Consider the following 26217-nt stretch of genomic DNA (forward strand, 5'->3'; position numbering starts at 1 on the left):
ATTCACCGTCAGCCAACAAGAAACTACTTAACTTAGACTTGTCCTTTAAACAGCAAGTGGATAACATGTCCAAAGTCACAATAATTCAACCCAGAAGTCCAGACTTTAACCTAATATGTCTTACTCTCTGAACCCATTGTAACTGAAACTGTGTTACTGTGTCCCACATGAGCTCTGCTCTTGATGTTGCCCCCTTTTCCCAATCTCATTAGTTTTTCTCTTCCTGTACCCCAGATCTCTCTGGATGCTCGTAGGATTCGCCTGATGCGGCTGCCTGAGGGGAAGGCCTCCACCAGCTCCTCATCCTCTGGGACCAGGCAGACTGTCTACGAGGTTTGCGTTTGTCCCAACGGGAGGCTTTTCCTGTCCCAGGCCGGCACCGGATCCACCTGCCAGATCAGCAACAATGTCTGCCTCTAGGACTGATACATACAATTATAAATAAATACACAGATAGCCTGAAAGAAAGACAGGCAAAGACAGACAGATGTACACATATCGCCTGCCTCCTGGACAGCAGACACAGACACTACATACAAAGACTGCCAGAGCTGATGGAAATTTAAACAATCATAGATACTGTAACTATACAGACACACTGATGAGTACACTTTACAATCACAAACACTCAGACTGATATTTAGGCTCAACCGATATGTTTTAAAGGCCAATACGGAAAATTTTGGATCCTGGCTGCTGACAGCTGATCTTTTGTGCCAATATTTCAATGCTTAAAGATATTTTCTCCCTCAATTTTATACGTTTCAGAGTGGAAAAGCCTTTGAGATCAGCATCTAGAGCATCACAGGTTACTAAAACTCTCCATTGAGTGTCATACACATCTCTCAAAACTCTTTATACATACCATACAGCAGGAGTTGTTAGGCTTTTAAACTGAACTACATGAATAAAACAAAACAAAAAAAAAAGTCTTTCATTGCAGGTTTCAGCATTTTTTTAATATAACTAAGGTCAGAGAGGAATCTCAGTCATACTGGAAATATAGGTTACTGACCACTGATACACTGGTATTTAATGAAATGACAGTATTGGTAATGTATCGGTCTGACCCTATTTATTAATTGCGTACACACATACAGATGCACACACTCGCTTACAGACATGCATTCACACAGTATACATATTTTGACATGGAGTACACTCACACACACACTCACACTCTTTGCTCGTAGGAGCCTCCTGGTAGAAACTGAGAGGGAAATTCTCCAGAGATTTACAAGAAGAGACACTTATCTGTTCCCTTTCTCCCTGAAGAGCATTTCAGTACCAGAATCACTAGGGTGATCACCCATGGCAACAAACCCCTTCCACTCCCCTTCCCTCTGTTCCCCTTTTCCCTCATCTTCTCTTCTTCCTCTCCGACGGTTACCACAGCTGAGATAATTAAAAGATTTATACTTTCCTTTACTGTTGTTCATAAAGCATTTTAAAGCCTCATAGGCACGCTATAAGCACTTAATTACGACTACTCCTAATATGCATTGTGTCAGGACTTGGCATGGATGTATTAGAAGAACTGGATACCCGAATCTAAAATGGCACCCATTCATTTGAATGAAAATTGCTTGGCCACAAGCCAAAAAAGGTTTCTAGCTTATGTGTCTGCTCAGCCAGTGCACTTTGTATTGGATGAAGTCACTCACAGTGAAAGCGCTTTCTAGAATCTAGGAAAGTTTTACTATTATAACACCCTCTCGGATTGAAATCGTAATGCGAGTGGCCTCTGGGACAAATCAACAAAAAGACTGGCAGGCGGCAACGTATCCAGCTCTCTCAATACATCCACAGGACTCGGATGGTTCCGAGGGTAGACGTTTTACAAACTGCCCTTTCAGTCAAAACCACTGACTGTTTATAATGATGGACCAAGCACCTCCACCTCCTCCCACTGTACAGAGATTAAGCCAAAATATCCCGGATGTAGACGCTACCATCTTGCGCTGGTGATGTCATTCAGAGCCAGAAAAATGAATACTTGAACATAAGAACTGATAAGATAAGAACTACCTAAAATGACAAAACTTTGGTGTATATTTTGATTTGTTTAGTTCAGCCAATGTCCCATCAGCTAACATGGAGGGGGCGGGCTTTATGACCTGTACTGCAGCCAGCCACCAGGTGCCAATGGAGATGTTTTGGCTTCACTTTTGGGGAGCCGTCATGTTGTCCATCTTTATTGAAAAAATGATGGTCAAAACTCATACCACATCCAGAAATGTCCATTGATATGTGTGTAAAAATGCATTAAGTGCTGTTAGTTTGCCTATGTGACAATGCATAAACATCATTAGGGTTTTGTGGGAAAGTGGAAAAGTTGATGCTTTTGAACAACCAAACTTTTAAATTATTGGACCAAAGTTGATTTCAGTTCAAAAGGCAGAATTGACATTGCAATGAGGTTGACACAAGTAAATTAAGTCACAAAATATTCAGCCCATTTGGCCTTTGGTAGAATCTGTCCAAAGTGTATCATGACAAACTATGACTCATGCCATGTTCACGTCCTATCATGTGCACCCAACTGGGAATAATTATGCAAATCAGCTTCAAAGTGCTGAAACAATTTATTCATTGGACTTATTTATTTCGAGTGTGTTAACAACAACTATCTTGCGAACTCAGATTTTGACATTTGAACATGGTAATCATGTGGTGGCAGAGAGACATTGCCCAGTTGTAACCGTTCATGTGATATGATGTGAACATGGCACAAGTGCTGCCACACAAACCTCAACTACTAAACCACTGATCTGTTGGGTTTTTTAATTTGATGTAATCTTTTGACTTTGAAGTGAATAGAAAGTTGTTTTAATTAAATAATTGTCAGTGTTCTGTTTTGCCTACATAAACTCTGTCCACGTCTCTTCCTGTCTCTCTAAAAACAGCTCAACATCCTGTTGTAACTCTTAACTTTTTAATCACACAAAACAGAACCCATGTCATAAATGTCTGATGTAAGCTGCCCCAACCTCTGCCATGGTCACCCTACTTGTTTCTTGCACTGGGACAATTTTTAAAAAAAGGGACAAACAAACTAATGCGAGCCACTCTGTTGAAAGAGGGGAACTGTGCCTGTGCCTTATGTCGATGCACTTGTGGCAAGAAGAAGCACATCACACAGACTTTCTTTGGCATCAACGAGTAACATGATCTCTGATTTCAGTTCAGTTTCATCCCGATTCACAAATCTCTCCCTCTGTGTGAATGCAAAGACCTTCAGCCACATCTACTTGTAGCTCCCCCTGCTGTCAGCACCTGACTCTGCAAAAGGATGAGTTGTTTTTCTGTTTGCATTGACCACTTTAGTTTCCCCAAGCTTGGGATGATGGTCTTGTTACTTTGCTTTTTGTGAAAACATGTATGTTTCTGTAACAAACACGTGATCCTGTGGAATTTAAGAGAAAGATCACGGCACTGATGGGTCTGATTATCTCTACATATCCCAGACCACTTGGCCAAAAAGACCTCCTTTCTCCAACATGTTAAGATCTTGATGTCCTTGCACACTTGTTTTTTTTTTATCTTAACAGACTCAAATCTGGGGTCTTAAGATGGTAAAAGCATGTTCATGTGTAACATATGAACTCCTGTGTTTTGGGTGCAGACCACTTTGGCAAAACCACTTTGTCTTTTCTTGTATTTTCATGCAACACCATAAAACTGTATTACTGCTTCCTTGCTCTGTTCAAACCCCACTATAATCATCACTAATAGTACCACTTTAGTATAGTTGCCATGCGCAGATGTTCTAGAAAGTGACACTTATTGGGGAAATGCTGTAGATGTTAAAAAGTGGTTATCATTGCAACATGATCTCACCCCTACTCGTCAAATTTTGATGCTTGTTGCAGAAGCCCCTAGCAACACTACAACCACCTTAGACCCTGTGTCCTCAAATGTGGACATTGCATTTTGGGTTTACTCGACGTTGTCCTGCATTCCACTTAACTTAGACCTGTTGTCCTCGTTTGTGGACATTTTTTGTGCCATCTAGTGGTAGAAAGACCACAATACACTAATCCATGTAAAAACAAGATGGCAGCCATCTCTGCCAAGTCAGTCTGCAGCCAATCCCAACACAAAAATTGACAAGGTCCAAAACCTGATCACATTTTATGGTTGAAACGTCTTTATTTATGATTAATAATGTTTGTAATTTGATATGGCAACAAATTTGACCAATTTTAGCAACAGTAACAAGCTAAGACACTGCTAATTAGGAAGTACTCATCTAAAGAGGTTGGAACTTTATTGTCGTCTCATGTTTAGTTTTAGTAATCTTTATTTCAAACATGCAAACAAATGAATAAATAAATAGCAGAAGAAAACAAAACAAAAACAGTATTTGTAACAAGAACAAGTGTAAAGCCACTGAATTAGAAAAATAATCTATAAATAAATAAATAATAATAATACAAAAGCAAGCAATTTACAATACAAACAAAAACAAAAACAAAAAAAGAAACAGGGACCCATTAAGTGGTCTTGTGTTTACATGTCCGAAAAGGAGTGGGCTGAAGTAAAAAACTTATTTAATCCCACCCCTCTTCCTAAGTCAATATACATTGCTTATCTAGCTTCCTGATATATATATATATATATATATATATATATATATATATATATACTGTCTCATTAATTATTAATTTATCTAATCTAAATATTTAATTCAATTGAAAAACAAAACAAAATCAAAACAGATAGTAATTCAGAAAAGAACAAATAAAGTAAACAAATACACAACACCATGAAAACCAAACCCAATGGGAAGACATTTATTATGGTTGACAGTGTTAAGGTTTTATACTTATCGGGTCCTACTGATCCCATACATCTAGGAGAGATTAAAAATGCATACCAAACAAAAGTTCGGGTCTCAGGAGGATAATGATGCTGGGGCTAGACTTTTGTGTTGAATCTTAACACAAGGATCAAGGGGTCAATCATTAGTCATGTGAGTCGACTCACATGACTAATTGACTAATAAGTGACTTATAACTGTAGTGACAAAATAACTTTGCGTTAACTTTTAGTTTCACATGGGACACAAACACCAGTCTCTTGGGTCAGAGTCCTGTGCTTGTTGAACTCTTCCACCCACAATACGTCCATTGCTTTTAACGTCTAATAATGACGTGGATGGGTTTACATTCGAGTTGGTTGAAAATCTGGTGCGTCTCAAACCGGCATCGCTATAATGACACCGGGGACTTTGCCCATCTGGCATATTTTGACATCCTGGAAGTAAGACAAGGCTGATGTTTGAATGTTTTGCTGAATCGTCCAACATCAGCAGAGTTGAATTTGTCACCATGGAGACATTTCTAGTGAACATATCAGTACAGTTGTACTGTTCATACTAAATGTGTCAGGAAATGACATTTGTTTCCCCTACAATATCTGCCTGTGGCAACTAGAGCATGATTAACATTTTTTATAGTTCTCTTCAGGCTTCAGTGGCATGGAAGCAGCAGTCAACATTGGTGTAAAAATTCCACGCATTGAAATGTGTTAAGGCACCAGATTTTTGATCTTTTAAGATGCGATAACTTAGCATGTAAAGACATTAAGATCTTGTTTGAGCAAGACACCAGATGTTTTCGACCAAGTGGCTTGTGATACCTCCTGAACACAATCACAGTAGTGCACAGCGTTTATTTATTTCTTGTTTAAAGTGATATCCTTTTTAAGAGTCAGGTGCACCAACCTTCTCGCTGGCTCCCAGCTTCTCTGTCGCTGTATATTAAAGGACTTTCATAAATATTTCAGAACAAAATTGAACCTATCTGATGTATTTGATTTTTTTTGAATACATGAACACAAGAGAAAAACAAATTTTTTATACGGTTGTATTTGTAAATAATGTATACATAACCGCGTCGGTGCGATACACGCCGACACGAAAGAGAAACACTGCTCTTTTGCAAAAAGGAAAGCCTTTTTTATAATGTACATCAGTATGTGTTTTTATACTAAAAGGGCAAAAAAAAAGATGTTAAAGGATTCTTTGAGTTAGCATGTACAGCAATGTATACAATGTGCGCCTGTGGAGAACAAGCTGGTTTTGTTTTTATGCCTTCTCCTTCCTGTACTCGTCTCTCCTGCTGAGCTCAGATGTTTCACACAAACACAAACCTGCTTTCTTTTTGTTCTGTTGTTGTTCTGTTGGGCCTGAGGTCTTTGCATTCTCTCCAAGTGTGCCGTGTGTAAATTTGTGCTACTATGAGTGAGCTTTTGTTTTGTTCTTCTGTTCCACAGAACGTGTCGAATGATTCTCAGAGAAGCAAAAACAGAAACCAAAAGTCAAGAGAAGCAGAGGAGGAAACGATACACGGGGTTACACATGGTCAGATGAATGCAGGAACAGGCAACAAAGATCCAGTGTGTGAAAAACACAATAATCAATCAGATCAATTTTCAGATCAGATTTTGTCAATTAGACAAAAAAGATTGCAAATGTTTTTTTGTTTTGAGAGAATCTGAATACAGGGTTTTGGAGTCAAAGTAAAGGTGATTGGATGATGACACTGATCAGGCATGTTGCTGACCAAGTAGTAATGTCGCCCAGATCACATTCTGTGATGCAGCCCTGTGTGTGCACGCTGACTGCTCTGTACTTCCTTTTCTGGCTACACACTGGGGTTAACATCTATCCTGAATATTTACATTTTTCTTCATTCTTCAGTCTGAAACTGCCGTTCATGGAGTAGTTTTCAAAGATGCCAAAATAAAAGGCGTTGTTCAAATTGATTGCAGTAGTCATTGGATCCTCCCTGACATGAAAATTCTATGAATTCTACATACCGAACAAGAAACCTTTTCCAGAGTGAAATTTTTTATGTCAAATGGCTGAAATATGTTAGCTTGTTAAAACATAAATTGGCTAAACAAATGTTTAGTGGTGCGTTCACTTGGAATCATGGTGACAGCGAAGCAGGGATCATGTTAGTGGACGAGAGCAGGGCGGTAAAATCAGATGAAACCATTGGCAACGTCAACCGGAGGTGGTACTGCCATTCGGAGTTACAATATTTTACCTATTTGCCGTCCTTTGCGACCGGATGTAAGGAAATTATTGGACATTCCTATAAAAATTACATAAAATAATAAACACTAAATTATTTTATTTAATATATTTTACTAGTCCATACCCATTGAGTACAGCATACCATACCATGACTTAGTCATACCAAAAATTAGAAAACAACAACATTGGTCCACAGGGGGAGCCACAGTGATCGGTCGCCATTTTGAAGCATTTTTCTGTTGTTATAGCGCCACCCAGTTGCCAATTAGAGTTAAATTTCTCCAGTCACCTTGAGGCGTCCTGTTCTACATATCTACCAAGTTTAGTAAAAATCCATATGGCGGTTAGGCCTAGATAAGAAATGAGCTCTCTAGCGCCCCCATTTTGTTTGATGGGGTCAATAATGGAGGGGTCCCCTCAGATTATGTGTGGTCATATGCCTACAAAGTTGCGTGGTGATGGCTGAAACCCTTGAGATGTTATACACCTTTATGTGATGAGCCACGCCCTCCGCAATATTCATTGCCTTATAGAAGCTCAGTTTTAGTAAGTTTTCCAACTTTTGCCAAGAGGGAACTTTAGATATTGGTCCCTAGATTATGTTCACCCAGTTTCATGCAGATCGCTCAAACTTCCTAGGAAGAGATCCATTTGAAGTGTTTTTCGAAAAATTCAAAATGGCGGAAAATCTATATAAGCGGAAGTTATGGGTTCTTGAGGCAAATGTGTTCCTCATGAGGAGAGGCATCTCTGTGCAAAGTTTCATGTCTCTACGACATACGGGGCATGAGATATGCCCATTCAAAGTTTGACATTTCAATGGGTTGCTGTAGCGCCCCCCTTTGGCCAATTGATGTAATATTGCTTCATTGGCATCCTCCCATGACCCTCTACCACTGTGCCAAATTTCACATGGACTGACCAAGTCAGTGAGGAGAAAAACATGGAACAGACACACACACAGAGTTTTCGTCATTATATAGTAAAGATTCCATTACTTGTATCATATCGTAATGCATGTTTTATGCAGTGTTTGTTTTTCCAGTACCAACCAGAAGAAGTTGCCCGTCTGCTGTCTGCCTGATTCCACGTGAACGCAGCATTCGACTAGTTCTTTTTAATGAGCTCTGTGAGTAGCTTGATTGGATGTTCCAGTATTAATACTGCTGTTTACCTTGACCTGCAGATGGTGGCTCAGCAGTGTGACACGTCTGTAGTTTTTACAATCAAATTGTATCGAAGCTGTCAGATATTTGTCTGACTTATAATTACAACTGTCCAGTACTCTCTTACCTTAAAATATCTGGGACATGATTGAGATTTTCAGAGGTACTGACAAAAAAAAAGAGTTACAGAAGCTAGCAGAACAGAAGCTAGCTAGGACACGAGGTTCAGGTCCAGCTGTCACGACATTAAACGTCATGACATCTCAATAACTGAGTAACGATAAGTGGGACAAGCTGATGGTTCATGTTTCCTTTGTCTTTTTTTTTCCTTATATTGCTCTACAATCCAAGATGCAAGCATATCACACTGTAATACAGCAGTGAAGTCTATAATAAGAAATTCTAAATGCAAGTTTCAGAGATTCAGAAGCTGCTTTCAGGCAGTCTGAGAAAAATGCGACTTTGATCTGAATTTGACAGCATCTCATCCTTATAGAAACAGGAAGTCATCTATTCCCTCAGGCCGAGCATCACTGGACTGAATTCCTTTTCATCTGCAGCGCAAACATTTCTGCTTATACTTAATGGTGTAAAACAGAATTATGAAGAAAGCCATTTTCAACATAAATTTATGTCTGTAAATGTGGTTTATCCATGTCGATATACAAAACAAGGCCATAGCCACATCACTGGTGACCCGACACACGTCACACATTCTCAGTATTGCTTTCTGTAAATATTTCATAGGACTGATTTAAATTTGACTGTTTACTACCAAAAATAATTAAAGGTATTTCTCCTCCAATAATGATTATATTCCTGGGAAAGGCTTTGAGATGCATCTAGATCTTCATGTTGGCAAATACAGACAGTATCACTGAACAATTAACTAAAAATAATATTAAATTATTAAAATTTTAAACTTTATTTCTGATGCCTGGTCAAAAATATCCTCAATACAACAACAAAGCTACACAAATTAAAAGTTAAATTCAAAATTCGAACTAATTTTGGGGAAAATATAATAACTGTTTGAGATTTTATTTTTCCTCATAAAAAAACCTACAAAAATCAAACATTTTATAAGTTGTCAAAAATGAGCACATCATTCAGCATAATCGTGATGTGTATCATCTTCATATATTTGTTTTTTAACATTATCATTTTTTGTAAGTTCAAGCATGAGTTCAAATATTTCATTTTGGAGATAAAAACCTTAGTTTGTCAGGACCAGACAAACATGTCGCGCCCTGCTATATCTTATGCCGCGTCTATACATCTCGTGATGTCACCCGATCATATCACCGATGATCCATACACAAACTGGAACACTGAAGAGCGATACTGGATTTTATCTCCCCTAAATGTCACGAGACAGCTGTCCACTGTTTTATCTCACTCTGTTTCCTGATTCACCCAGTTTCCACATTTCGCTGACATTTTCATCATCTTCACGGCGCTATCGTTCTGATGGCACATGAGTAATCACATGTGTGAAATTGGTTTCCAGAGAGTTTTGATGCCTTTCTTTGTCTCTGAGCATAAAAACAGACGATGTGCGAATAAGAACCACTGAAGGAAAAGAGAGACTCTTTGGTTTAAAATAAAACACACCCTGGAGCTTTTTGTCAGGCGTTAATGAAGCTTTTTATTCCACAGAAAATAGTCTGAACTGTCTGTCTGTATTTTTAAGAATGAAAATTTGAATTCAGGCCTTTTTTGCTTTCCTTCGTAAGAGTCAGAACCACTGTCATCACCGAGATGCCAACAGCTGTTCCAGAAACCATCATGTGGCTAAAAGTCAAATATTCAGCCTCTTAAAACGGACCGATGAGTCTGTTTAAAGCTGCTGTGGAGCAGCACTGGACACATTCACTCAGCATAAACTTCAATTTCCTTCAGCGTATTTTAATTTGATCGTTTTCAGCCGACCCTCACGCTGAGCCCTGGCAGAGTTCAGTCTGGGTCATGCCTCCTTTCTTGTTTGCAGTGTTATCAGCCGAGTGAACCGGTGCCCACCCCAGATTAAGCCGCGCTCCTCTCTTTCTTCAGCTTATGATGGCGAGGCCAGACTGCAGAGAGAGAGTATTTGATCTGTGTTTCGGAGTAGCTGGAGGCCTGGAGAATGGGCGTCAGCGGGTTGGCTCATTAGCCAATCTTCACTGAGCGGCGGCTAACCTCGAGCTACATGTACACTGTAAAAAGTATTCATCTTTGCGCGTCATTAAAGCATTTGTCCTGGGTCAAATTTGCAGATATTTTTTTAAACAATAATATAATCTGCATCAGAGTGAGACTGGCTGAAGTCACATTTAAAAGAACCCCTTTCTGTCCATTTCATTATCATCACAACAACTATCAAAGGATGAAAGTTAGCAGGATTAGCAACATCCCCATCAATCACACATTCGATGTGCATACTTAACTCTGTTATCAGGGTTGTGACGAGCTTTTTCACTCTGCAGCTCTCCCTTTGTCATTTCACCAGCGCTGATGGCTAACTGAGGACGCTTTAAAGTAGAGCATCTTTTCCACAGAAAGGCAAAGATTTCGTGATTTTGTGCTGTTTCACAGCAGGTCATTTAAGAAAAGAGCTTCTTCTGCTTCTTCATACAAAGAGCCATCTCTCTTAGAGATGACTTTTCTCTTGGATTATTGGAATAAGAAGCCCATAAAGCCGAGAGCGAGCTATTGACCGGGCTTCTTTCTGTCTCATGCCTCAGCTGAAAGGAGAAAGAAAAGGTTTTTTCTTATTTTTCTTTTGAAGAATGTTACCTAAAGGGCTGCAGGAGGAGAGGATGAAGTCTGTGTAATGCATTGCAGCTTTACCTGAGCTATGATTATAGACACCGTGGCTTGTTGTTGGATCAGTGAGGCTTCTTTTTGAGCTCTGACAGAGAAGTGATTTTATCTGTGATTAAATATTAAAATCACCTGTGTTGTTTGAAGCTGGGTTAAATATTTCACTAGTCTCTAACGCGACTACAAGTCAGCTGTTTAACGCTGGTGGGTGTGATTGAACCTGATCCACTGTTGCGCAGTTTCTCCACACCGAACAGCAACAGGCTTTCCTTGATTTCCTAGTTTTCGTACATTGCTATCAACAGTGTTGCAGGACTTCTTTTTTGCAGGAGAGCAGCCGCTATCTTGGACTTTGATCCTTCTCTAAAAGTCTGATTTATTAATTAGAATAATGCAAGTGGTGTGTATTTTAGCTTTTCACCCATTGGATGGAGAGCTGCTCTTGCCTGTTTGTCATTTGAGTTTTAGTGAGCGATTTGCTGTGCTGGCTGCTGAGATTCATCACAGGACGTTGAGTGCTTTGTATTTGTGAGATATTCATTTCATCTGCAGTGAGTGTTAAATCTTTAAAAAAATATATTTTGTGTTTGAGCTGTTTTTTGAACTGTGTGTGTGTGCGCGCCTAGTGGTATTTATACTTCTGAATGAGGTGTTTTTACCTGCCAGGTGTACCAGGTGAATGTGCACCAGAGCTGTAAAGACTTTTTGGAGTTAGAAAAGGTAAATCATGCACATCCTGTACTCTATGGTGGCTAAAACAAATGCTAACCAATATATTTGCAGTGTTGTTTGATTCAGGTGTAGTATGTTCCTTTTTTATTTTCTTTGTTTGGCGTCACAGAAACATGTCAAGTGACCTTTCGAAAATGAATGGTGTCATTTCAGTGGAGAACAAAGAGCAGAACAAGGACTCTAAACTAACGAATCTGTCACTTCTGATGTCATTCTATCATATTTTCCACATGTACCAACCAAGTGTAAATACAGCGAGCTGTTTGATAGGAGGGGATGTTTTTGTACTCTTCACTCTGTCACTTGACAAACATAAAGGTACCAGTTGTGGATCCTTGACACTGTCACTGGTTACAGATTTTAAAAAGTTTGGAAACAACTCAGTGTTTAGTTCAAATTCTGTAAGTCTGAGATTTGTGAGATTGAGAATTTTATTGTCATTTTTGTGCAGACTTACGAGATGTTCTAGTTTTTCTTTGTTTTTTTTGTTTATTTGCTTTTTTTTCTGTTTGTGCCGTGACGTACGCAAAGGGGATCCTCACACATTCTATGCAAACAAATGGATATAGAACGCATTGTAATGATGCAATGAATTGTAAACGTTGTAAAAATTGTGAATGAAAGTAAACGCTCTTAAATTTATTATACTTTCTGTATACAGTTTGTATTTATGAACTGAGTTGCAATCTAAACTGTATCAATAAACTTATTTTAAAAACATTTCCTCCAGCTGACACAGCGACAAAGTGTTTGCACTTTTCAGTTTTTCCTGTCTCTCACTGAAAACACACATGCAGCAAACTATGATAATCTTACATTTGCTGTGTTCAGAGAAAAATGTAGATACATATTCACAGATGACAACTTGTTGGTACTGTTGGCCACTAGAGTAGGGTTTCTGAAATTTGCTATTGGGCCTGTTTCAGTTTTGGAAATTACTGAGTGCCTGGCGTGAGTGTGATCTCACAGAGCCAGACTTCTCGGGGAAAATACACACAGGGGGCAAAGGTCACATTGTTTTCCTGGAAAGCATTGAAACTCTACAAAACTCCACCCATTGACTTTTTATTCCAATTCTGTTGCATTTTTCCTGGTTTGAAACATGCAGGTATTAAGAGAGCTGGATGTGGCACCCAGAATCAGTCCTGCTGCCCATTTGTCCCAGTCTCCAACTGTGGTACCAAAACAAAAACAAAACCATTTTCCCATCTTTAACAATATTGACTGGACAACCTCCTGCACAAACAAGGTCAATTAATACTCTTTCTGCTATCAGTTTTGTAGTCACTTTGAGCATCACCATAATGAGGGGTTGCATATTCCAAATTCAGAATTTGGTTCTCCATTTTATTGTTCCTACATTTATTTTAGTCATTTGTTTCCGAACAACATCTGGGGCCGGTTGCACAAAACACCTTGATTTGAGATTTTCCTTAAAGTCCTAGTCAAGGTTTCCTCAGAATAAAGCTGGTTGCTCAAAACACCCTTCAGTCTTCTCCTTTAGGTTTCACCTAAGGTAAACATCAACCCCCACATCCCCGCCACCTCTGCTTTCGAGCAATGATGAAGACTGATGCAGCTTCATCCTGAGCTAAAGAGGGACGAGATGGTCGCAGAGTTTCTGCTGGACAGGTATTTTTAGTTTGCCCCTAAGATGAGCGGTAGTAACTCTCCACTTTGTGCATGTATAGGTCCTGTTTGTGCGTGTGTGTGTATTTCGGACCTGTGTGTTAATGACAACGGAGTGAAAAAATTTAATTTCCCCTTAATAAAGTATATAAAAATTAAAAAAAAAAAAAAAAAAAACAACATAGGCTAAAGCGTTATATATGACAACACAGCATCCAGTTGCTAATGGCTAACGTTAGCCTACTGTAGCGTAGCCTCTCAAACATTAACGTTATCTTCCTTGTGCGTTTCCACTTACTAGTAACGTTAACGCTTCTATCTAACGTCAGCACTGTAACATTATTATAAAACTCATCAGTCATCACTGACAAAACTCCAGGGTTGCGTTTAACTGTCTTGGTTGTAATGTTACACTCCCTCTCCTCTTCTGTGTATCTAACGTTACCTTGCCAACACCTACGTCTATCATAGACGTAATGAGGACGTAATGGAGGAGGAGGTGAGTAGGCCTTTGGAGGGAGGTGGGGTTGCAGGAGGAGGAGGATGGGACTTTGGAGGGAGGCAGGAGTTGTAGATGTTCAAATTTTTTCTAAGTGCTGTGTGAAATGCAAGAAAGGTAAGAGTTGCTTTAAGTATTTATGGTTTTCTCCTTGTCTTGGAGTCCCCACACCGTTGCACAAAAGACCTCAGCAACCAAAGCAAGGTAAAAAAAAACAAAACAACGTAAGTTACACTCTAAAAAATACTGGGTTAACTGAATGACCCAATTGCTGGGGCTGTTGATATTGGGTGATTAATTTGGTCTTGGGTGAAATACCTTTGGGTCTTTTTTTGTTTTGGCACGAATATTGGCCCAAAGCTGGGTAACTACAATGGACTGGATGTACCAAGCACCTGTTAGACACAGTTTCAGCCCAGTGCTGGGATTCCCGCTGCACGGTGCCCAAGCCCTGGGCTAGTCTTCCCGCTGCTGCACAGTCCATCTCGACATTTACAGTTTGCAGACAAGACCAGGGCAAGACAAGACTAGATCCCGTAAGAAATTATCTAACATTTTCAGTCATTAATATGAAAATCAGCCAGCATAAGGTTAATGTTAATTACTAGACTAACGTTAGTCACCAAATTAATCAGAGCAAGCTTAGCGAACGGAGGGGTTGTGGACCATAGCTAGCTAACGTTACATTAATGGTAGCTAATTTAGCTACTGTAACTAACAGTGACAAGTTTGCTAGCTAGCTAATCTAAAGTTAAGACTACACTAAACTCTCCTCAGAAGGTTACCAAAACATGCCTCCACTAGCTGTAACTTAGCTGACTAGCCTCCTGTTAACATTAGTAGCAAGCTGACATTAGCTAGTGCTAGCTAGCTACCGTGAACTAGCTAGTTTCTAGCTAGGAGGCATGAACTAGCTAGTTCGCATTAGCTAGCACTATCTTCTAGCTAACGTTGATGAGTTAACGTTAGTTTGCTAGTCAGCTAGCTGGCGGAGGCATGTTTCGTTAACCCTCTAACCCTCGGGATATGGACGTGGTTACAGAAAATGAATGAATGATGTATAAAAAAGAAGAAGGACTGTCCTATTCGTAAACAGAGATATCAAAATGTAACAAAAGGTAATCCAAACTAAGAGTCCAAGGCACTCTGGAGTAGTGTAAATGCATGAATGACTCTGGTTGTTCGTGAATGGAATCTGTTAGTAATTAGTGCGCAGTTTTGGACAATTGTTGCCTACAGTGAAAAAAACTGTTAAATGTATAATGTATCATGCTGTTATGTGTGGAGTCTATTACATTTTAAGCATAAAATCTTTCTTTTAGTATGGCCAAGTCTTTAGAGACAGGCTATGACTTGGTGAGGTAGACAGTCATGACTACCACACCTGACATCCTTCTTCTTTTTTTTAAAAAAAAAATAAATAATTGTCATTTTCCACCATAATTTTGATTTTTTTTTAATTAAGACATGTTCATCCAATGATGATAAATGTTTTAATTAAATTTCATTGCAGTCTGTCGAGTGGATTTTAACTGACTCCAGACTGAAGTCTCATTCCTTAACATATTTAACATACTTTATTAGTAATCTGCTTTGCCTGATTGTACCTCTTTATGGGAGCCAGGTCAGCTGTTGATCCAGCTCAGGTAGATCATCAAGGCAACTGGCTGCACCTGAGAGATGGGAGAGGGTGTGGTTATAAAAGATCTGCTACCCCAAGTTTCTCTTCAGACTGTGCTCCTTCACTATAAACACCGCTCTGTATGTCTTAACCCTGATGGTAGAGTCAGACTGGATATGACCAGCTGAAATCTACCTACATGTTGTGGCAAACAGCAAGCAAGACACAAATAGTGTGGTTAGGACTGTAGCATTGAGCTGCAGAAGCTAGCATGGTTAGCAGGCTAACACTAGCCTTTATCCATGTTCGTGATTCCACAAGTTGTAAATTAAAGGCCTCCAAAAGCATTTCATCATCATTAACCTCTTTTGTTGCTCTCACTGCAGCCAGGCAGCTCTCCTCCTTCTCTGCTGGTTGTATTATTTCACCACTCAGTTACATAAACAAGGCTACAAACGCTGAGCCAAATTAGGAAAAGGAAACAAGTATGCTACAAAACTGTCCACCTCAAAATCCTTCCACCACCACCACCTTTTTTTTTAAACCATTGTGGTCAGTTTTAGTTTGTGCTGACACAGAGCTTTGTGTGATGTCGGTATTTTCTCCCTCTGTGGGCTCTGAGGTGCCAACATTTTCTCTCTCCTGCTTCAGGCTGTGTACTCGCTGGTTCTGATCAAAAACTGTTCCACTTTTTTCCTCACCCAGAATGAACCGGGAAGAAGAATCATATAAATGATCTGCAGCGGTTACACAGTATTTGTGTTCTCACAAGGGAACAATAGTCACATTCATGCATGACTAAATAACATCCAAACGATGTGAGGAGGGCGAACGTCTATTAAAAGGGCATTGTTGCAACTAATGTTTGATTCACAGTCACTTTATGAACTGTGAAGGGCGTCTTTGTCCTGAATCTCTGTGAATTTCTGATTATGGCGCTTGTATGCATACATTCTCTTAGAAAGGTCAAAGTCTACTGATACTGGAATAGTTTAGTAAAGCCACACACTTTGTTACTGCCACCAAGGAGGCTTTGTTTCACTTCAGTTCATTTGTGTGTCAGTCAGCAGGACTACAAAAACCCTGGCCCAATCTGCATGAACCTAGTGGACAGGAGAGTGTAGAATGTGTCTGCCTCATTCTTATTAACACAATATCTCAAAAACACCTTGAGGGACTACTTTTATATTTGGCAAAAACGTCCATTTGGACACAAGGATGAACACTTTTTTCTCATTCTTGTTAACACTTGAAATTCTTCCACATGGCACAAACTTCTACTTAAACTTAAGGATAAACTGGTTAGATTTTGGTGGTGAAAGGTCAAGGTCACTGGGGCCCATGGTTCATCTTATTTTCGTGAATGCAATATCTCAAGAAGACCTTGAGAGAATTTCCTCAAATTTGGTATAAACATCCACATCCACTTCACTCAAGAATGAACCGAGAGGATATTGGTGGCCAATGGTCAAGGTAACTGTGACCTTTTTGGCCATAACTCAAGAATTACTATGCAAATTATGACAAAATTTAACACAAATTCTAAAAGAATAAAATGATGAAGTTATGAAATTTTCCACTGTGACATCAGATTGTTCTTAACGTCATACCACAGGAACAGAAGGGGAGGCTTTTAGTCAGATACTGAATTGGTGACACTAATGCCTAGTTCACATACACGATTATCACCCTGATTTTGTGTTGTGGAGACTATCGTAATCTTTTGAGTGTGTTTCTGTCAGCGGGAGTCTTGCCAACTGCGTTACGACCTGTGTGTGCACACCACAAGATTCTGCCGACAGAGCCCCAGATAACGCGGTGACGTCACCAAACTACGTTTTTTAACTTGGAGACGACACATCGTAAAGGCATAGATATTCTTCCCAGTGTTGAATCAGATCTGCCTCCAGGGCCAGGGTCCAAACAACAACGCGCTCCCCATGATCCTGTGGACGCCGCCGTTGTTGTTGTTGCTTGCTGGCCTGTCAGTATTGCCAGAAGAAACAAGCAACTCCACTTTAGAAACAAGCCCAAAGTCCTGCAGCTTGTCCTCCTCACATTTCTTCTGTCCTCCTGCATACTGACGTGGGACGTATCCTGCCTCTCATTGGCTGATGCTCTTCGTCAGTCGTGTCAGATGTCTCCACTTTTCTAGCATGCCAGATATCCAGTCTCAGTCACAGACGAGGGGGTGACTTGATCGTAAGCTTATTCACACATGAGGACTCGTCGTGGCAGACTATCTGCCAACTCACCTCCGACCCAAGGTGGCTCTCAAGATCCTCTGCAACGTCAAAATCGCGGTGGAAATCGTGTAATGTGAACTAAGCTTAATGTAGAGACTGCGTGACTGTATTGATCCTCTGTGCTGCCTGGATGTTCGTGAGGCTATGTAGCTCATTTGCAGTAACATTTATATCTGCAGCATTGTCAACTGCCATGACTACATGACTATGGCAATGTGAGTGGTTCGCAGAGGCATACAACTGTGAGGCGGTAATTCTTGTGTTATTCTGGCGTAGATCTGAATCCTGGGTAGGTACACAAATTATTGTTCACTTTCATTCTCACTGCGAAATAGGGCATTGGCCTTAGTGAAAGTCTTTGAGTTGTAGTTAGATTACTGACAATTCTCACCATTTTTAGCCCCTTATATTCCCTACTTTTGGTCATTTTAAAAATATATCACATTTTAACATCTATATCAAATCAAACTGTTAATTTTGTTAGTGTTACAGCTTTAGCCGGAGGCATTGCCTGTGCACATCCAGGCCTTGACTCTAAACTTTGTTTGTTGACATGATGAAGAGCCTTTAATGAAAAGGGGCTCTAAACAGCAGGAGGTGTGCAGTTCAAGCTGTGGACTAATTAGCTGTTCAGTGATTGAAAGCTGGTGTACAGGAGCGAGTGTTCCTGTGCACCGGAGAGAAAGCTGCAGTTTTGGAATTACACCGCCATTGTTTGGAAACAAAACAGTGGATTAGGGTGCACAAGCTGTTAAAACTATTTTAATGGTCATTTTATGCTCTTTAAACAGCCGGACTGAGGTATTTTGGGAGAAAGGATCAATAGAATTGCACCGGGCTAATTAGCAATGTGTTGTGTTTGGCTGTATAATAAGAATTAAAGCTGTGGCTCACATGGGACTAAGGAGATAATTACAGAAATGTATTGTGAACCATTTCTCTTAATCATCTTAGGCACAAACTAACTCTTCCTCGGTATCCCACCATTACGAATTCATTCATTAAAACTTTGGAGATTTTTTTTTATTGATGCATTAAACAGTGACCATGCCATCAAAAGTGCAAAACCAGCAATGTGTTAGTCCATCTCTCAGTACTCTGACTTCCATACTTTGTCTGTAGCACTCAGTCCCAAGTACATTGGAATCCTACTTAAGAGACACGCACCTCTAAATGGTTCACAAATATATAATTTTCATAAGTAGTTCTGTGATTTCCTGAACACTGTTGGGCACTGTAGTTTTTATCAAACAAACAGGAGTAAACAGTGTTTTTGATGGGGACTATTTTCAGCAGTGGATTAATCTGCATTTGGTGCTGGAGTGACTACTTGGGGCAGCAGGAGGGTGTATGTGGAATTGAATCAAAATAAACTAGGCTACAGTGCGTTCATGATAATGAAGGAACAGCAGTGCAACAGTGTGGCCAACGCTCCCTCATACCTAAATGACATGACAGGCCATGTCTAATGGTCACAGTTATAAACAAGTCCTTAACATCATGAAACAGTCGCGGTTTTGGGAAAAACACCAACGTTTGGCATTAAATAAGTACTTTTGTCACTGAAGAAATGTGTGTCATGTACATCACTAGCTTAGCATGCTAAACATACTAGCATACTAGCTTACACTGTTATAAAGAGAAATCAGCACTGACTTTGAGACACAAACACCAGTCTCCTGGGTGAAATTCCTGTGTTTGTTTGACCCATCCACCACCGCTCCTGCACGCCCTATCCACCTTATTCCTTGGAAGTAATTCACCTTCAGTAAAGCCAATGCTGCTTTGTTTAAACAGAAATTAGCATTTTCTAAAATGTCCCTGTGGAGCTCTGGTTCCTTTTGCACTGTACACACCTGGAACATTACAGAGTGAAGAAGTATTAAAGGGGAAGTTCCGTTTTTTACAACCTGGACCTTATTTCTGGCATTAAATACGGTTGTTTACTCACCCAGATAAGTTTGGTGTCATTTGGAGTCCTTCGGAAGATATTTAGATCCGCGAGAGCCGCGTACATCCATATAGTGGGAATGATCGGGGCACCACCAATGAGGCTCTAAATAACACATTATCTGCTGCGAAACTCGTTCATTTCACCAATATGTTTCTATGAATTGCTAGAGTTGGTTGTCATCATCATCCGGGTCATTTATACTGACCTACTAACCTCTGACCTGGATGAAGTCATCCAGGTGTGCTGCGCACGCACCGCCGCACACCCGCAGCACGGCTCTGTTTACAGCTGGAATTTGCTACTGTTAGTTTTTTGAAACACGGCTGAATATTTGTCAGATTTTGAGGTTGTGGACGACGACTTTGAATATGATGGACGTCCTTACCGTTTTGAGCCAGAGTATACGGATGAGGAGCTCTTTGAAAGGAGGATGCGGAGGCAGAGAGAGGAACAGCTGGCCAGAGAACAACAAACCGCTGCACGTCCGAGAATAGATGCTAACTGGTGGTGTTCTTGTGGACAATGTTCCACTATGCCAAGGGAGGAGGAGTGCCTTTGTTGCTCCGAGTGGGAATTGAGGCCAGGAGATACATGTCTGGATGTCTGCAGAAATGACTGTCTCACAACAGAGGATTTCACTTCTGTTCTGTTGTTTTTTTCGTGTCCCAAAAGTAAACTGGAAGACCCAGCCAAAGCCTGCAGGACCGAACGGGCAACTTTCGATTGAGTAAGTAGCCTACACACATGCATAAATTGTTTATTTTCCTTGAATTTGTTTGCTTGATAAGTAAATAAGTATGAGAACTTACATTTCTTTAGTTTCTTCTCATCACTTGTGTAGAACTGCCCGCACACTGCACAAAAAGCAGAGGCACTTCTTATGCAAAACATGAATTTATTATTACATAGTGCTCAGTGACAAAAAGTGAGAAACAGAAAGGTGAACGTTTCGGTGGTAAAGAGGATTGTCTTTACGAATTGCCTCTGTTTTTTTTTGTTTTTTTTGCAGAGGTTAGTAGGTCAGTATAAATGACCCGGATGATGATGACAAGCAACTCTAGCAATTCATAAAAACATATTGGTGAAATGAATGAGTTTCGCGGCAGATAATGTGTTATTTAGAGCCTCATTGTCGGTGCCCCGATCATTCCCACTATATGGATGTACGCGGCTCTCGCGGATCTAAATATCTTCCGAAGGACTCCAAATGACACCAAACTTATCTGGGTGAGTAAACAACCGTATTTAATGCCAGAAATAAGGTCCAGGTTGTAAAAAACGGAACTTTCCCTTTAAATCAAAATTTGTGGAAAAGAATGAAACCTAGAGAGACAGGTCTGCCAATTTTTCCCATGGCCATTTGTGGTATTGCAGTGAATAAAATTTCCTCTTAGGCCACCATTAAAAAAGAGATGTCTGTAAAACTGTTGACAGGACATTTCGAACTTCAAACAAGATCAATTATGACTCTGTCTATTGTGATTTTTTTGATCCATGGAGGTTTTATATTTGTAAAACCTTCCTCAAGCCGAGAAAAGCCTTTTTAAAATTCATGACGTCAATACAATGTAGGAGAACTCGCAGACGGAGAAACACTACTGCACATATTCAGTGGGCTGCATACTACAGAAGGAAACCCTGAAGCTTGAAGATGCCCTATGTGAGGAACTCTATTGGAATGAATATGCGCCATCTTGGCATCCAGTATCTAGATATTATAATGCATCCATGATCCATCACTGAATTTGTTGACAATAAGATCACCTCATTTTGTAATACTTCGTAATTCTGAATGATTATGTCCAGAAATCAAACTATATTGAAGGCAAAAGATTTAAGATGTTTTTTTAAATCATCAGTGTGTTAGTTGCTTGTTATCATTATCTTGTAGTTTAGTGTTCCCACATACCCATCGTAGCATCAAACCAAAATGAAGCTGAATGTGAAAAAGTTTACTGGAAATTGCTTTCTTATTTACTCAGCGTTTCTCTTTACCTTAAATGCACAGCAACCTCTCTGCTTTCTCTTTCCCTTAAAAACTAATATATTACCATGATTTTAAAAAATGCTCTGTCACCATAAAACTAACCTCCTGAAATTTAACCATGACCATTCTTTAGAGGGAAGAACTCAGACTGAATGTGGACGGTAAACTTTTTAATTATATGCTGATATTCAGGAAGCTTTGCTGCTCTGTTGGGCTGTAAAGAGAAACAAAAGATATAAAGGGAGAGAAAACGAGTGGGTGAGAGTGTGAGGCTGAGAATGTGAGACCGCCGGGAGCCGTAAGACTGATGATATCCACTGAGGCTTCCTGCCTTGTTGGGATGTAAACAGAGAGAGACAAAGGAGCCTTTTAATATCAACTGACATTAACATGCGGCTCATATCAACACTGTGTACAAATATGATTTAGAGGGCATACAGTTATGTCTAGCATTAAAATATGTCTCTCCAGAAAAAAAAAATGAAATCAGATTTCTGGTTCCCTCATAAAATGCAGCTTGTAACACACGCCTCTTTGCATCATAACAAATGAATCCATGAAAAATGACAGTAAATACATTGCAGTTGTGCTTCATGAATAAATGTCATAACAATTAATTGCGTGTGCCTGCCGGTGGAATCATAACTTTATTTAGAATTTTGTGAGGCCAGACTGTATGTGGTCCTCCTCCCAAATGCTGTCAAAACTTTCATTTCTAATTGCAAACGCAGCCTCCATTACTCTTGATCAGGAAAGAGGCCTTCAAAAACGTGCAGAAAATATCAAAAACCCTCCAAAGAAAGGGACCCCAAATCACCGAGATGCACACACAGGAATAATATCTGTACACGTGTAGTAGAGGGTGACACGGGAGTGGATTTTCAGTCCTGTCCCATCCCACTCCCACAAAAATAATCCCATCCTGTCCCAATCCCACAAGAATGACTCCCGTCCCATCCCGCTCCCGTGTTGTGTTTCAGTTACAGTAAAAAAACAATATATATATCTATAGTACATGGATCACACAGTGCCTACCTTAATTGAATATAAACCCAAATATGACATCTAATGTTGTGTTTTGATGTTTATTGCCTAATTATTTTAACATTCACTCCACCTTGATGCTGTTCAGAATGACAAACACATTTGATTTCTGATGTGTTCAGACAACACGTCATAAGAACCAGTTCTGAGAGAGAAAAATGTAGTTAAAGTATTGCAGTAGAAGTAGTGTTTGGTTCCTCTGACTGATATTATTATATATGGCATCATTAGATTATTAATACTGAAGCATCAGTGTTAGAGCAGCATGTTACTGTTGTAGCAGGTGTGCAGCTAAGTTGGTCGTATTCGCTCTTTTTGTTGAGATGGTTTTAGAACAAACCCGGCACACCGGCTCGTCCAAATTACTGGGCTGCCCTCTGTCATTTGGTTTAAATCCAAAACACTCCCACACAGGGGCCGTGGCATTGTTCCGACCTCTCATTGTTCCGACCTCTCATTAGTCCGACGTCTCGTTGTTCCGATATGTGATTCTACTAGGCTATACTGTATTTGTGTACCATAGAGGATCAGCAACGCAACAAAAGTAGGCTACTGGTCGAGATACAAGTGTCACAGAGACGAGAGAATGAAACACCATAACCTCCTGTTGTTAACTCTGGGGTCTGGGTTGTGTGGGGAGCTCTCCGCGGTGCTGAACGGCTCCTGGTGGGCGTATTTCTGCCTTGATGGTGCACCGCGACCGGCTCTGGGTCAGCTAGGAAAGGCTTGAGGCAAAGCAGGCTCACGGTTTATGTGTTTGCCACTTTCTTTTTCATTTTAACCCACACCATGATCTTTTCCTGACCCTAACCAAGTGGTTTTTGTGCCTAAACCTAACCAGACCTTAACCACAGGGCATCATGATGATTTCGGAACAACGGGACTTCGGAACAATGAGTTTAATACGGTCGGAACAATGGGATGTCGGACCAATGGGCTGTCGGACCAATGGGTAGACCCCCCCCCCCCCCCCACAGCGGCCGTGGCATTTGGTTTAGGAACAAGTTCCCTGTCTTTCTCTTACGCTCAACTCTCTTGTTTTCTTCTCCGCCTCATCTCCCCCTCACGAAGATCGCACTATGTGTGTATAGCCCATAGCCCCGCCTCCCCCACAGAGACAAAGACACTTGATGACAAGAGCTTTCCCACCGTTCATTACGCTAATGAACCAACTCACCTGGCTGCCAGACAATGCACATAAGTGAACGCTCTTGTCGTCCAGTCTCTTTGGTGGAGAGAGACGAGGAAAACAAACACGCATGAATATGGCAATTAATCCCTTTTAATTTACCGTGCAATTAACCGACTTATTGAATATCGGGCCGGCCTAATTATGATTCCCAGTCCCGCCCGCTCCCGTTACCTTTTTTTCCCATCCCGTCCCAATCACGTGAAGAACAGTGAAACTGATTCCCATCTCGTGGGAATCCCACGGGAATTACGTGACCCATGGGACTCCCGAAAAAATGTCAGCCTCTAACGTGTAGACATGGCCTATGATCACAGACAACCTCCACAGTAGAGTGCCCGAGGAATGAGTCCTAAAACCAGGAAATTAGTTATCATTTTTACACTGCCAGTTCCCTCTTCTGAGTCAGTAGGTTTTTTGAATGGGTTTTTGGTTAGATGCCTGAAATAAGGTCTGTGGTTAATACCACTTTAAGAGACTTTCACGTTTCACTCTACAACATAAAAAACATCAGAAGATACACCACTCATCAATTTTTAAGCTTTTATATGTCTTTAAAGAGGCGGTTGTTAACAAGTGGCTACATGAAACTACATAACGTCATCACGGCGAACACAGCATTACAGCCTCGTGTTGGCAACGTTAAGTGATGCGACTGTAGTGTAGTTCGTTTATAGCCTACCGTTAGCTTTGTAATCCAATTGATTTAGGCTTCAAGGATCATGAAAGTGGTGTTCATTTGTGAAGATTATCTTGATGAGCAAAATGCCAGTATCATAAATGTTGCCACTGAGCTTATTTTCTGCAGCAATCCAAAATCCAGTGGAAAAATCCCATGGGCTGTTTTTCGACTGAACCAGAGTGACACTAATTTCCACACTGGCCTACAGAAGAATGTCATCCCTGGAGTGTTCTATCATTATGAATAACTAGAGGTCCCTGGGTAATGCTAGCTCAGTCAGGAGAGACTTGTTTGAAGAGAAAAGAATATTAATTTACATGTGCACATGAGTATGAGAAATGTTAAAAGTCTTGTCGATTAGACCCCATTGTGGTGTCATCTACTAGGAGGGTGGTAAAGTCATGATAGATTAGGGAACCCCCCTATGGAGTCTAGACACTGGTGGTGGTAATGGTGGTGACGAGATGAAGATGGAGCTGATGATCTGGATGTGAAGAGGAGTGGGGCTTTACATGAGCTTGTCCAGGGCTCTGGATAGGGTGACTGGAGGTGTAGTGGGTAGAGGAGGGTGCGACATCTCTGCCTAAAATGACAGCTGACAGGAGCAGAGAGGAGTACGGATTTAAAGTTTGGCAGCAGCAACATGAATGGCTGAAGGAGATTGTGGCAAAGTTTGACTGGCTAACATAGTCAGCTGATTGGAGGAAGCAGTGGGAGTGGGACAGCAAGGGAATTGTGAGTGATTATAGCATAAGGTCTTCCTGATTGAACTTTCCCTGAGCTTCATTCCCATACAACCAGGGCAATAGAGAGACTGTGTGGCCAAATTAAATAAACCAAATAAATGAGTCAGGAGTCAGGTGGCACGGTGGTACAGTGGTTAGCACTAGCTATGTTTCCATCCAAAAGTGATTTGAATCATTGGGAAATGCGCATTAAAAGAAATATGAATCCTGTGTGTTTCCATTAAATGTACAGACTTTGGTGAAAACTACAAACTCGCACGAGTTTTCCGCAGAACCGGAAACAAAACAGGTCTCGCATTCTTCTTCTTCTACGTTTTCTGGCGGTTGGCAACCAGCTTGTAAATGCATTACCGCCTTCCCGACCCGGAGTGTGGATATCACCATGGAGAGAGGTGCGCTACTGTACGTCAGAATTAAAGGATAACTTCGGTATTTTTCAACCTGGGCCCTATTTCCCCATGTGTATGTGTGCGTGTGATTCATAGGTACAACTCGTTTTAAAATTGGTTCAGTATTGAGGGAGGCGGATGCAGTCGGCAGCTGCGAAACGAGCTAAAACGGTAACAGGGGCAAATGCGTCCCGTATAAATTTGCGCATTAAAAGTGCTTTTTTCGCCACTGACCGGTTCAGATCGCCAGCATTTCACCGTCTGACAAAGGCAGCCTATGAAAGCTGTACGGGGTGTTGCGCGACATCCTGTTCTTGCAATTCGGATAAGCACAAACACGAACCATTGTTTTCAATCGATGCAGTAAAACTCTCAGCTGTACTCCGGGACAACCAGCGGCACTCTGAGCGGCGCTCTGCATGGCTCCTCTGTTTTCTTCCGGCAACAAGCAAAGCTCTCGCGAGATGATGTCACACACAGCCG

At 40.6% G+C, this 26217-nt stretch overlaps 1 protein-coding gene across 3 annotated transcripts in view; it reads left to right on the forward strand.

Annotated features, from left to right (window-relative positions):
• Nucleotides 1-6772, forward strand: part of sgcd (sarcoglycan, delta (dystrophin-associated glycoprotein)) — a 472390-nt gene extending 465618 nt beyond the window's left edge. For all 3 annotated transcript variants that reach the window (XM_033634701.2, XM_078172632.1, XM_033634692.2), the window contains one exon: nt 235-6772. In XM_033634701.2, the coding sequence (XP_033490592.1) occupies nt 235-420 (186 nt within the window). In that variant the 3' untranslated portion in view covers nt 421-6772. The remainder of the gene's footprint in view (nt 1-234) is intronic.
• The last annotated feature ends 19445 nt before the right edge of the window (nt 6773-26217 follow it).

The sequence above is a fragment of the Epinephelus lanceolatus genome, chromosome 11 (assembly GCF_041903045.1).
Source record: "Epinephelus lanceolatus isolate andai-2023 chromosome 11, ASM4190304v1, whole genome shotgun sequence".
Taxonomy (NCBI): Eukaryota; Metazoa; Chordata; class Actinopteri; order Perciformes; family Serranidae; genus Epinephelus; species Epinephelus lanceolatus.